Source organism: Dermacentor silvarum, chromosome 6 (assembly GCF_013339745.2).
Source record: "Dermacentor silvarum isolate Dsil-2018 chromosome 6, BIME_Dsil_1.4, whole genome shotgun sequence".
In the NCBI taxonomy this organism is placed as follows: Eukaryota; Metazoa; Arthropoda; class Arachnida; order Ixodida; family Ixodidae; genus Dermacentor; species Dermacentor silvarum.
In genome coordinates, this window is record NC_051159.1 from 182,181,850 (window position 1) to 182,194,152 (window position 12,303).

Sequence of the window (12,303 nt, forward strand, 5' to 3'; positions counted from 1 at the left end):
CAGCGTGGCTGTAAAACGACAAATCAACCAGTAGACGCAGCCTAACGCTCCGCTCAAATAGCTTCGTAGCGGACCGTGGGCAGCGTTCTTCGTTCCGCTGCCGATATAAGCGTTGTGCGCACGCGCATTAGCGTTCCCGCTTGCGTTCCGCTGAGCGGCTCTGCGCGAATCGTTAGGACACGATGGTCTGAGCGGAGCGGGCCGTGAACGCTCTGCTAAAACTGTCTTATGCAGTACTTCTCTTTTCTGCTCGTAGGCGGCGGCACCGCCCCGAGCAAGAGCGCGGGTACACGGAGGAGTGTTAGATATATAAGGCGCGTCTGTGTAGCTCTCTGCAAATGCGTTTGTGGCGCAATGGGTTAAACGCTCGGCGATCTATCGTCGCGGACCGAGAGGTCGTGGGTTCGATTTCCAAATTTTGCATGTTTGTGGAACTTTTTCTTCTGGTTTCTTTCTTTGTATTATGTTCTCTGACGTATTTCCGTGACGGAAATACGTCAGTGAAGTCTTGGTGGACCCCGGCATAAAACACTTTCGTGTTAAAAAAAATTATTGATTTATTTACCTTTTTATTTATTTCAAATACTGCTGACACCAACGATAGGGGTTGTGGCAGGGTGGTACTGACGATACAAAAAATGGAAATACATGAGAATAACAAAATAGGTAAGTCAAGCTTGTCAAGCAAAACGTATGAACAAGATAAATAAAACTAAATCATTGGCAAGAAAAATAGAAAAAGAAAAAGAACCCACGCATCAAAAGTGCCTCTTAGTTCTAGGGGGCCGTGGAATTTCTCGTACTTATTTTGGTCAACTATATCAATGTCAAGTTCGTTCCACTTGATCGCTGTTCGAGGAAAGGAGTGCTTAAATGTATTATTTTGGTATTAAAATGTAGTTAATGCAAGCGGGTGTCTGCAACCAGTAGCATATCCGGAAGGGACTCTAACGTAGTTCATTGTCTGGCAGTTCAGTAGGCGATTGACTACCTTAAACGTATAAGTCGAAAGGCACACTCGATTTCGCTCTGAAATTTGCTTTAGCTTGCGCCAGTAAGCTGAGAAATCTGTGTTCGTCCATAACTATTAAAAATAATCGGTGCTGCCTTGTTTTGTACTCTAATTTGTGTACATTAACGTTTGTAAAAGAGTCCGAAACAACGTTTTCATATTGAAGAATTGCCAATATAAATGTTTTATATGCAAGAAGTTTAGTGTTACTTGAAGCGTCACGAAGAGAAAGTTTCAGGATATAAAGTTTAGACATTGCTTTATTACAGGTGCGAGTAATATTCTGATTTCATCTGAGGTCGTCACAAATATGGAGACTAAGGTACTTAACATCCCTAGCACGAGGGAGTACGTTTCCATTCACTGTGTAAGAAAAAAATCAGAGGGTTCTTCTTATTAGTCACTGACAAAATTACATATTTCTTATAACTAACGGACATCTGCCATTTTTACACCAATACATCAATTTACCTACTTCTGATTGAAGTTTTTGCTGGTCATTAACAGAATTTATCGCTGAATGCACGACGCAATCATCGGCATGCAATATAATAAGAATAGTTATCAGCAATATCATTGATGTAAATAAATAATAACGGGCCAAGTCTTTAACCCTGTAGGACTCCCGAGACCTCTTGTAGCACTTTCGAGGGTGTGTTAAAAATGATATTGCTGTCTTGAAGCAAGGTAAGACTCGATCCAGTTACAAAGCTGTATATTCTTTAACGTACGCTGTAGCTTCAGAACCCGTTTATAATAAGAAATATTAACGAATGCTTTGGCGAAGACGGCGAAAATTGCATTTGTTTATACTCGATTGTCAACAGCCAAAGGTAAGTAAATAGATATTTCAATGGGCTGAGTTGTGGTAAGAAAAACCTCTTCTACAGCCATGTTGAGACGGAGAGCAGAACTGAATGCTTATCTGAAATAAATGTGTTATATTTCTGAATAATGCGCTCCAGAAATTTACAGCATGCACACGTTAGAGCCATTAGGCGGTATTTCTCAATAACCTGCTTGTCTCCTGGTTTCAATGGAGGCCTCATGAGTTCAGTTATCAGGTAATGTACCAGTAGTAAGTGATTCATTAAATATAAGAGCAACAGATGTTTAGGTTCAATCTGCATACTGTTTCAGAAATCTATTAGGTATGTTGTCTAGACCATCACGTTTCCACTCATTTATTTGTAGTAGAAGAATGAGAACAGCGGCTTCCAATATTTCTTTGTCCTCAATAGGAGAGATTGTCTTATGGTTAAGGAAGTCCGGTGTTTCTCCATTATCACAAGTGAAAGCATGTCCAAAGTGCTCGTTAAAAGCATTAGAAATGGCGCTAGCATACCAAGTGTACATGCTATTTATAATAAAGACAACCGTAGTTCATGCCTGCCAAAATCGCGTGGGTGATTATGAGATTATCTAAACAAACTTCATAAAGGTGTCGTCGTTATTCTTTAATTTTATTTTTGAGATGGTAGGGGAGTAGAGTAATTTGTTCACGTACTTTCACTCTATGATTATTCTTGACCCACTTTTTTTAGACAAATAATTTTTATTTTGAGATTTATAATTTCTCCAGTTATCCAGGGACTGGAGATGGTTTTTTTTTTCTTTCTTAAATTGAACAAAAAAGCAGAATACATGCATGCACAGTGTTTTAAAATTTGAACCACACCGCATTAACGTCGCTTAAATAGTTCTGAGCACGGTAACAAAGTTCATCATAATCTAACTCTAGCCTATCTAAGATTGCAACGTTATCAGAGGAAGATAAATCTGGAACCCGTATTATTTTACCTATTTTCTTTATTTTTAGTGAACAAAACCGAACCTTAACAGCATTACGGTGAAAAATACCGTGCACTACATCGCATTCGATTGCACCGGGAATATTATTGCGCACAAAAACAAGGCATAACATTGATTTAGCATCGCCCTCAATGAGAGTGTAATCACTATTTAGAACAAATCAACCCAAAAAGCGATATCAATTAGTTGTTCGTTATTACGAAAATCGGTTCTTGCGGCAGTGAATGAGAGCCTGTCGATACCTAGTAAGGTAAAAATGGATAAGACTTGCATTCCCTCGTTCTTCCAAGACGACTTCATCAGACGCCCATGGTAGCACTGGGTAGCACAAAATAAATTGCAAGACAACGTCCTCCACGAAGTGCACATCTGCGCCGTCCTTCACCCCCTTTGGGTTTGGGTAATAAGCAAAATTACACCTGCATGTTTAAGAACGGTATTGTACTATTTTTTGGTAATTGAAAGGCTATAATCAGTGTGGGAATATTCATAGAATCTTTAATTATCTTGTCTGCGTTTGTCTAGCTTCCTAAGTGTCTAAACGCTTCAGTCAAGGTGCTTATAGCATTATTTGCCCAGCAACTTGTGATTAAAAAAGCAGTATTACGGAACTGATAATCCTTGCAGTGTTAACACTGCTCATTGAACAAGCCCAAATGAACAAGATCTGCTCCTAACGGTAAATAAAATTTGCGCTTTTTTACTGCAGCAGAATTAGTTCGAATTGGTTGAATAGTAGGCCGAGGACAACAATGTTTTATTTCACCTGCATGTAAGGAGGGAGAGTGACATACAGTATTTCTCTCAGAGCGACAGCTGCATAGAACGTATTTTGGATCGTGACATTTTTTAATTACAAAGCCGTGACACTCACCTAAAGCGGCGGACTCTGTTCGTCCAGCAATGTCCGTGGTATCCTCATTCATATCTGCGTAGATCCCACTTCTCATATTCATGTCCCTTTCTCTCTTTCGCCGTCGTCTCTTCCTTATCTCGTTTCCTTCAATGCGCATGCGTCATACGTCTACCACTTTGGTTAAACCTTGCTATATGCAGCCAAATAATTCCATTTTTTTTTTCACTTTATCGCACAATTATTATGCATACGAATTCCGAAAATATAAATTTCTTCTGCATGAAGGGCACTGGAAACGCAAGATTATTGGTTCACATTTGGATTGTTTCAGCACTGCAGCATCGTGAATATCGCTCAGGGCTTAAACTTATTTGCAGGCAGCTTATGTACCTTTAGGATTTCCAAACAGCAAAGCCCACGACCACTTTGAGAAAGCAAGCCACACCGTCAGGTAGCAGTGTTGTTACGCGATTCCTTCCTGACTAATTTAGCAAGTTCACCTGCAAAACAGTTTGCAATAGCTTTCAGACCACACTTTATTGCGCCTCATTACGCGTAAGCAGAGGTGTAATAAGATGTTCTGACAAATTACAAGCATTTATTTTGCAAAGGCAAGAAGACACAAGTTGTCCCACGCACGAGAATGGAGGGGTTAGTGAAAACGCATGCACGAATAAAACATCGACGTTCCCATCAGACCGAGAAACAAGGGTATTAGAGAAGAGCAAAAAAAAAAAAAAAAGGACGGTTCCGTTTAAAATCACGCATACAAACATGAGGAATAAAGAATGGCTGTGACCAAAGCGGTCCTCTGAAGCGAACATGCGAGCGCCTCGTTTATTCGCCGGTGCTACGACTCCTTGATGTACTGCCGGTACACAATGTAGCCGCTGTGTGCCGCGTGGATGGATCCGCACAGGATGGCCACTACCTGCGAGCAGGGAACAGGGGCCAATGCATTCGCTACGAACACTGGTCATTCAGTGCGAAAAGGAGGGAGTCGTACGAGGACATGCACATGCTGTTTAAGATTCAAGCGCACGTCAGGGGTACATAAAAGACAGCACGAAGACGCAGCACCGTATTCCTCTCTGCATAGCTGTACACAAGTTAACAGCCCGTTCGTAGTGACCTACGTGCGTAAGCGTCCGTACGTCTGACTCCCTTTTCCATACATTTTGCGCTACTCCGGCGACAATGGTCAGCCTTTATAATTACGAACGGGTATTTTTTCGCATATAGAATAGTTGTGCCACAGAATCTAACGAAGATCCGCAAACAGTCTAACGAAGATCCGCACACCGTAACGAAGATCCACCGCACCGTGTCGCGCACTCCACACATCACAAAAGCACCCACCGCCTGCATGGTCGCTCCGCCACCTCCTTGCTTGTCGGCTATTATCTTCACGCCGCATATGATGAGCGCCAGCATGGCCGTCCACTGGAACAGGTGGTACTGCGAAGGGGACACATGAGCGCCGCCGACTCAGCCTCGAGCCCGAAAGCCAACACGTCTTGTCTGCAATTCATTTTCCTCTTCCTCATTTATTACTAATGGGGGATGTTCCAATGCCAGCTGCAGAAAACGTGACGCTCTCTTTTTTTTTTTCGTTTTTTTTTCCGTGGCGTGCGTCGTTTGGCACAGCCATAAGATGGGCCCTCCCATCTCCAAAGGCAAGCCTAAATGACTGTAAACAAGATATCGGAGGCAGTTCCAAGGACTGGCCAGAACTAACCTGATTATTATTATTATTATTATTATTATTATTATTATTATTATTATTATTATTATTATTATTATTATTATTATTATTATTATTATTATTATTATTATTATTAACATCCCCTTTGAAACTGGGTGGTGACAAACAGTAACCTAGCCTGCTCTTGATGATGATGATTGATGATGATTTATTGGCATCCCCTTTGAAACGGGGTGGCGACAAATAGTCACCTAGCCTGCTTGATTTAATCAGGTATACTACACATGTTCTTTATCTCGCATTTTTGTATACCTTTTTCAAAAATTTAGCTTGTACCGCTGCCTATGATTTTAAGAGATCAGGTCGTATCCATCTTTTCCCTGCTTTTTTTCCACCAGTACTCTAATCGTCTCTTGCTGATCTCTACGGCTGATCTGTTTATGTTTCCTTCCACTTTAAACCCAAGCGCTTCTGGGAGTTGCACGTTACCTACGGTTCTCGCTGGGTGGATCCCGTCGCATTCCATTAGGATGTGCTGAGTGGTCTCTGGATCTTTACTGCAGCATACACATGTCTCATCTAGTTCCGAATATTTGTTCCGATATGTTTTCGTCCTTAGGCAACCGGCTCGAGCCTCAAATAGCAAGGCACTGCCCTTTGTGTTATCGTACAGATTTTCCCTTCTAATTTCTTTCTTCTCATTCTTGTAAATCTCCATTGTCCTTTTCGTTTCCATTCTTTGCATCCAATTCACGGTCTCTATTTCTCTCACTTTCTTTCTGATGACCCCTGGTTGTCTATTTACAGTTTCGATTATCCTGTACTTGATTGCCAACTTCCTTGACCTCTTCCTCCATTCTGTGTCCACGCTTTTCATGTAGAGATACTTGTGCACTTTAGCCGCCCATTTATTTTCATCCATGTTCCTGAGCCTTTCTTCAAAACTAATTTTGCTTTGTGCTTCTCTGACTTCAAAAGAGGCCCAACCCATGTCTCCATGCACTGCCTCATTTGTCGTATTACCGTGTGCTCCCAAAGCCAACCGGCCTACTGATCTTTGGTTAACTTCTAAACCCGCCAATATATCCGATTTTAAGCATATAATGGCATTTGCGAATGTTAGCGCTGGCACCATTACTCGTTTCCAGATTCCACGCACCACCTCATACTTATTGTGGCCCCACAGTGCTCTGTGTTTCATTAATGCTGCATTCCGCTTCCCCTTTATTTTCAGATTATCTTGGTGGTTGCTTGAGTAATTCTTTCCTTCGTTTATGTGTACGCCGAGGTACTTATATTGCTTCACTATGGGCATTACTTGCTGTTGAATTGACACCACGAAGTTACTCGTGTGTTCATTAAAGATCATAATCCCTGATTTCTCTGTGCTAAACTTAAGGCCTAGATTTGTCGCTGCGTTCCCACAGATATTCGCAAGTATCTGTAAATCTTTTTTATTGTCCGCTAGTAGCACAATGTCGTCTGCGTACATCAATCCAGGGACCTTCTGTTGCACCATTTGTCCATTACGCATGTAGGATAAATCAAAACCTAATTCGCTGTTTTCCAGTCGTCTTTCTATGCCCTTGACGTAAAGCGTGAACAACAATGGTGACAGAGGGCATCCTTGCTTCAATCCTTGGTGAATTCCCACCATTTCATTTCCTTTTCGGCCTTCCCATGCCACTTGTACTTGGTTGTCTCGATATATCTCCCTCAGCAGCTCCACGAAATCGTCATCTATGCCTTCGTATTGAAGAATATCCCACAACAATTCCCTGTCTACGTTGTCATAAGCTCCTTTAATATCTAGAAATGCTACCCATAAAGGTCTTTTCTCAGCTACTGAAATCTCTATGCACTGAGTTAGTACAAACATATTGTCTTCTAAGCGTCTGCCTGGCCTGAACCCATTCTGTAGTTCCCCCAATACACCGTTTTCCTCCACCCACTTCGACAGTTCTAATTTTATGGCTTGCATTGCCATTCTATATATCACCGACGTTACTGTAACTGGCCTGTACGAGCTCGTCTTATCCTTATCTCCTTTGCCTTTGTAGATGAGATTCATCTTGCTTTCACGCCATCCAACGGGAATATTCTTTGTTCTAATCACTTGCTCTATGGCATTAGTCAGCAGTGCCTTGCTTTTTGGACCGAGGTTTTTGATTAGCTGTATTGGGATTTCATCGGGTCCTGCTGCCGTGTTGTTAGGGACATTTTCTGCTGCCTTTTTCCAATAGAAGCTTTCTATGCTGAATTTTGATCTCTCAAGCCTCTCTGTTGTTGCTGGATCTGTTGTCTGAACTACACTTTTTCTCGTACCGAAGTTATGCCTGATAACGTCTGTGATGCACCGCAGCGCATCATCGCCTTCATAGATGTTACCGTCTTCATCCCTTATAGCCGTTTGCGAGTTTCTAGTTGGAGCTCCGAGTGCTTTTATATGGTTCCAGAATCTTTTTGGGGCGCCTTTGTCTCTTTTGTGAATGTTATGCACCCAACGTTCACTTGCGCATTTAATTTTCTCTTGCACGAGCTCACTCGCAACCCTTTTCTTTTCTCTGTATGTATTCCATCTAAGGAGCACCTCTTCTTCTTGTAATCCCAACTTTTTGGCTTCTCGATGAACCCTAGATGCCTCTTTACGCTCTTCTATAGCTTGTTTAATTTCCTTGTTCCACCACTTACGTGGTTTCCTCTTTCCAATCCAACAATTGTATTGCCGTGTCCGCCTTATTTCATGCTGCATAACCTCCACCAGTTCCTTATATTCCCAGACTGCTGTAGGAAAAGCCTCAATTTTCTTCTCTATGTTGTTTGCGATCTCTGTTATTTGCTCGTCATTCATTTTTAAAAACTCTGAGGCTATTGGTTCATGTTCTGCGCTGGTATCTCTCCCAAACGTTAATGCTAAACGTCTATGATCGCTTCCCAGGCTATTTTTTCTATTTTCGTCTATTATCATTTGTTCCAGTTGTTCGTAGACCATTTCTGAGACTAAGGCGTAGTCGATACATGACTGCCTGTTTCCGCATTGCCACGTTACCTGTCCATGACACTTATTCTCCCTGTTAACTACTATAAGGTTCTGTTCATCACACAAATTCAGCACTAGAGAGCCGTTGTAATCAGTATATCCGTCTAAATCGTCCATGTGCGCGTTCATATCTCCCACTAATATCACCTGGCCCGAGTTACTGAACTCATTAATATCGCTTCTATAGCAATCGACCAATTCCTTATTTTTTTCCCTGCTATCACTACCTGTCCATAGGTAAGCTACCCCCAGCCACGTCTTTTTACCTTGCCATGTACCACTAATCCATAAATGCTCTTTACATGTCTCGTTTACCCTTCGCCACTTCAGACCTCGCCTAATTAGTACGCCTACGCGTACGAGGGGGCGCTCTCTGCGTGGCAGGAAGCGCCCCCTCGTATCATAATTAGAAAACAGTGCTGCCGAAGTTGAAGACACACACACACAACGTGAACACGAGCACAGACGATGAAGCACTTCTCCACAACGTGCTAGTGTTGGCGTTGCGTATGTGTCTTAACTTCAGTAGCGCTGTTTTCTAAACATGTCTTTCCAACTAGCCCCAACGCAAGCCTTAACCCCCTCGAATCATTGCCCCGAGCCACCTGTTCCATCAAAGAGTTGCTGCCAGTGAGAATCTGTTGGGAGTGCTCACGTAGAAGATGTACGGCAGCGTCCCGGCGGTGGGTGTCGAGAGCACCGAGGCGACCACGAAGAGCAACCCGTTGACGCCGTAGCCCATGCACATGTTCATCAGGCACTTCTGCGAGTCCGTCTCCAGGCTGCCCATGTACAGGAACAAGAACAGCAGCATGTCGCCCGCCTGCGACAGCCACCCACTGTCACATATGTGCCGCCTGCACCCTGCTTTCCGCAGGCAAGGTTTTGCTCAGCGGGTACCTCTGCTATAGACTTGCACCAGCACGAGCACATGCCAGTGTAATAAAACAAAGCCCTCAAAGCTCACCTTATACGTATATCACCATCATCACCATCATCATCATCATCGTCGTCGTCGTCGTCGTCGTCACCATCATCAGCCTATAGTTATGTCCACTGCAGGACCAAGGCCTCTCCATGCGATCTCCAATTACCCCTGTCTTGCGCTAGCTGATTCCAACTTGTGCCTGCAAATTTCCTAACTTCATCACCTAACCTGGTTTTCTGCAGTCCTCGACTCGCTTCCCTTCTCTTTGTATCCATTCTGTAACTCTAATTGTCCACCGGTTATACATTCTACGCATTACATGGCCTGCCCAGCTCCATTTTTTTTCTCTTAATGTCAATTAGTATATCCGTGTACGTATATAGTGCTGGATTATTATTCGGTCCTTTACGCCTCCCCTCTTCCTTCCCTCCCGTTTAATCTGCTGGCTGAGAGGTAAGGATGCAACTCACGTCCCTTGAGAGACGCTCTACAGTGTACAAGAGCTAAAGATGAACTTAGACCAACTGGGGTTCTTTAACGTGCTCTCAAAAAGCACGGTATTCACCGAATGTAGAACAAATGTATTTGTGTTGTTACTCTCATTCTGCGCTCTTGTGGCGCGAAAAGCTTGGAATATGGTCTCGAGCGCACTGGTTATTTTTAAAAGCGTTAAATAAACTAAACATGATTTTCCCATACATCAGAACACTGAAAACTTATATTGATAACATTTGTGAAGAATTGAAAGATTGCGATATAAGGAATCCCAGCTTCTTTCGTTATTATTGGTGGTAATATTACGGCTATACAGCGTGTGCTGCGGGCGATTCTTGCTCATTACAAAAACTCGATCGAGCGTACCGTTTCTGTTATGTTGAAAAATCCGTGCCAGCTGTCGAAGTAAGTCTTGATGGCGTCTCCGACGGCTGAAAAACAAAAGCATAATTCGAGGCATTGATTAACCTAACGACTTCTATGAGGGGCAGGTAAGTTTACGAAAGGAAATTTAGGTGGCTGCCAACTTTTTATTTTCAGTTAAATATATTCGTATTGGTCTAGAATTTAACGTTAGTGGGTTACAGATAGTTAATACGTATTACTGCATGTGTGTCTCACAGCTGTTACCAACAGTACAAATAATTGTATGCCAATTTGATTAGAGATTAAATAATCTTAACAGCGAATGAAGTGCCTCAAGGCAGTGCCTTTTTTTTTATAGTATGATGTTCTTGACAGAACGTGCTCGAGAATCGACCTAGCTGTGTTTATATGGGAACGTGTAGAAATCTCACCAGTATTTCTGAGTTCTACATAGGTTTCGTTTCTCAAAGAAAGAAAGAAAGAAAGAAAGAGAGAAAGAAAGAAAGAAAGAAAGAAAGCAAGAAAGAAAGAAAGAAAGAAAGAAAGAAAGAAAGAAGGAAAGAAAGAAAGAAAGAAAGAAAGAAAGAAAGAAAGAAAGAAAGAAAGAAAGAAAGAAAGAAAGAAAGAAAGAAAGAAAGAGCAGGACTAACACCGCAGCATTAGCATGCTTCAGTACAGCGTAGCATTGATATAAAATGCGTGAACCGCCCAGCTGGCACAAGGTACACGACGATGTGGGCCAAGTTACATGTTCATTTTTCGTGAGACCCTGAGCCCATGTTTCAATCGCAAAGGGTGGCATCAAGACCGGCCGATAGCAAAGCAATGACGACTTTTGGGAACAGTTGGTTCATATAATCATTGTATACTATATTCTTAATCTATACATGGATTCTGATATAGGTAACGTATACAAGCGACTCAATGGTACGGCGCATATAGTGCTTGCATCTACATTCGCCAACTGCACAGAAGATCGTTTCTATAGCGTAAACATTGTTGCTCGTACGTACGTCACGGGTTAAACGAATGAACAGCGCTGCCGTCAGTAAGAGGCACGGGTGGACAGCGTGCGGTGCATATATGACTGAGATAGGCCTAGCTAAGATAGTCATCCTGCAAACACCCCAGCGACGATGCCAGACCCGTCACAGCGGTCGTTAGCAACCAAGGTGGCGTGCATACGTAGTGATAAACTGAAGAAATTAAAGAAGCGTGCTTACACGACATTGCGACAAGATGGCAGCAGAGACCAGGAGCTGGAACGGCTTACTCGGCCGCAAACTGTTGTTGGTGTTGTTTCCTATCGAGTATTTGGCTACTACCCACTATGGGGGATTGGCCAAGAAATGGATGGGTTATTCCAAGGCCACAAACTGCCTACTGTTGTTGTTGTTGCCCATCACGTCTATGGCCCCTACCCACGATGAGGGATTGGCCAAGAAATGGGTGGCTTATTCCAAATAATTATGGAGTATGAATTTCCGCATATCTATGGCATAAGCGGAGAATAGCGTAAAAAAATCAGGAAAATCATACTGAATGAGTAATAATTCATTTAAAAGTACAAAAAAGGGGGAAAGATATAATTTAGCAGAGAATTGGGTTGGATTCTGTGAGAAATGTTTGGATAGCGGAGCAAGCATCCCTGTGGCTGAATCCCAAAGTGGAGGCACCGAACGAAATAATAGCAGGTTCTCTAAGTCCAGGCCAAGTCTTCGAAAAGGTATTTACAATAATCTTTTTCTTGCCGCAGTAAAGCGGCGACAAGATAGAAGAAAGTGACGTATTGTGTATTCCTCATTACAAAACCAGCAGAGGGGGGAGGGAACCGAACCCGACCTGTATAACTAGAAATTCAGGGAGGGAATACGGCAACGTAATTTCGTCCAGTGCTGTGACCGGTGTCACCTGCGCCATCTTCTTCATGAAACACTTCGAGTGGCGTGTAGTGCTCGCTCAAAGGTGGGCCTATTCATTTTCCTTTGCCCACGTGTTATGGTTGATGTGCGCGTGAAGTTTAAATTGTGTGGGTTAACTACGGCTGTTACAGTATATTAGTTAGGCATGCGCTCGAAAGTGTTAAATT

The 12,303-nt window shown here is 42.7% G+C and overlaps 1 protein-coding gene across 1 annotated transcript; it reads right to left on the bottom strand.

Moving 5' to 3' along the window:
• Positions 1–4,480: 4,480 nt before the first annotated feature.
• On the bottom strand, positions 4,481–10,328 carry LOC119455237 (uncharacterized). The gene is made up of 4 exons (XM_037716643.2): positions 10,215–10,328; positions 9,081–9,248; positions 5,040–5,138; positions 4,481–4,611 (listed from the first exon to the last, which is right to left on the bottom strand). The coding sequence occupies exons 2-4, from the start codon at positions 9,237–9,239 to the stop codon at positions 4,531–4,533; spliced, it is 339 nt and encodes a 112-aa protein (XP_037572571.2). The 5' UTR covers positions 9,240–9,248; positions 10,215–10,328; the 3' UTR covers positions 4,481–4,530.
• Positions 10,329–12,303: the final 1,975 nt, after the last annotated feature.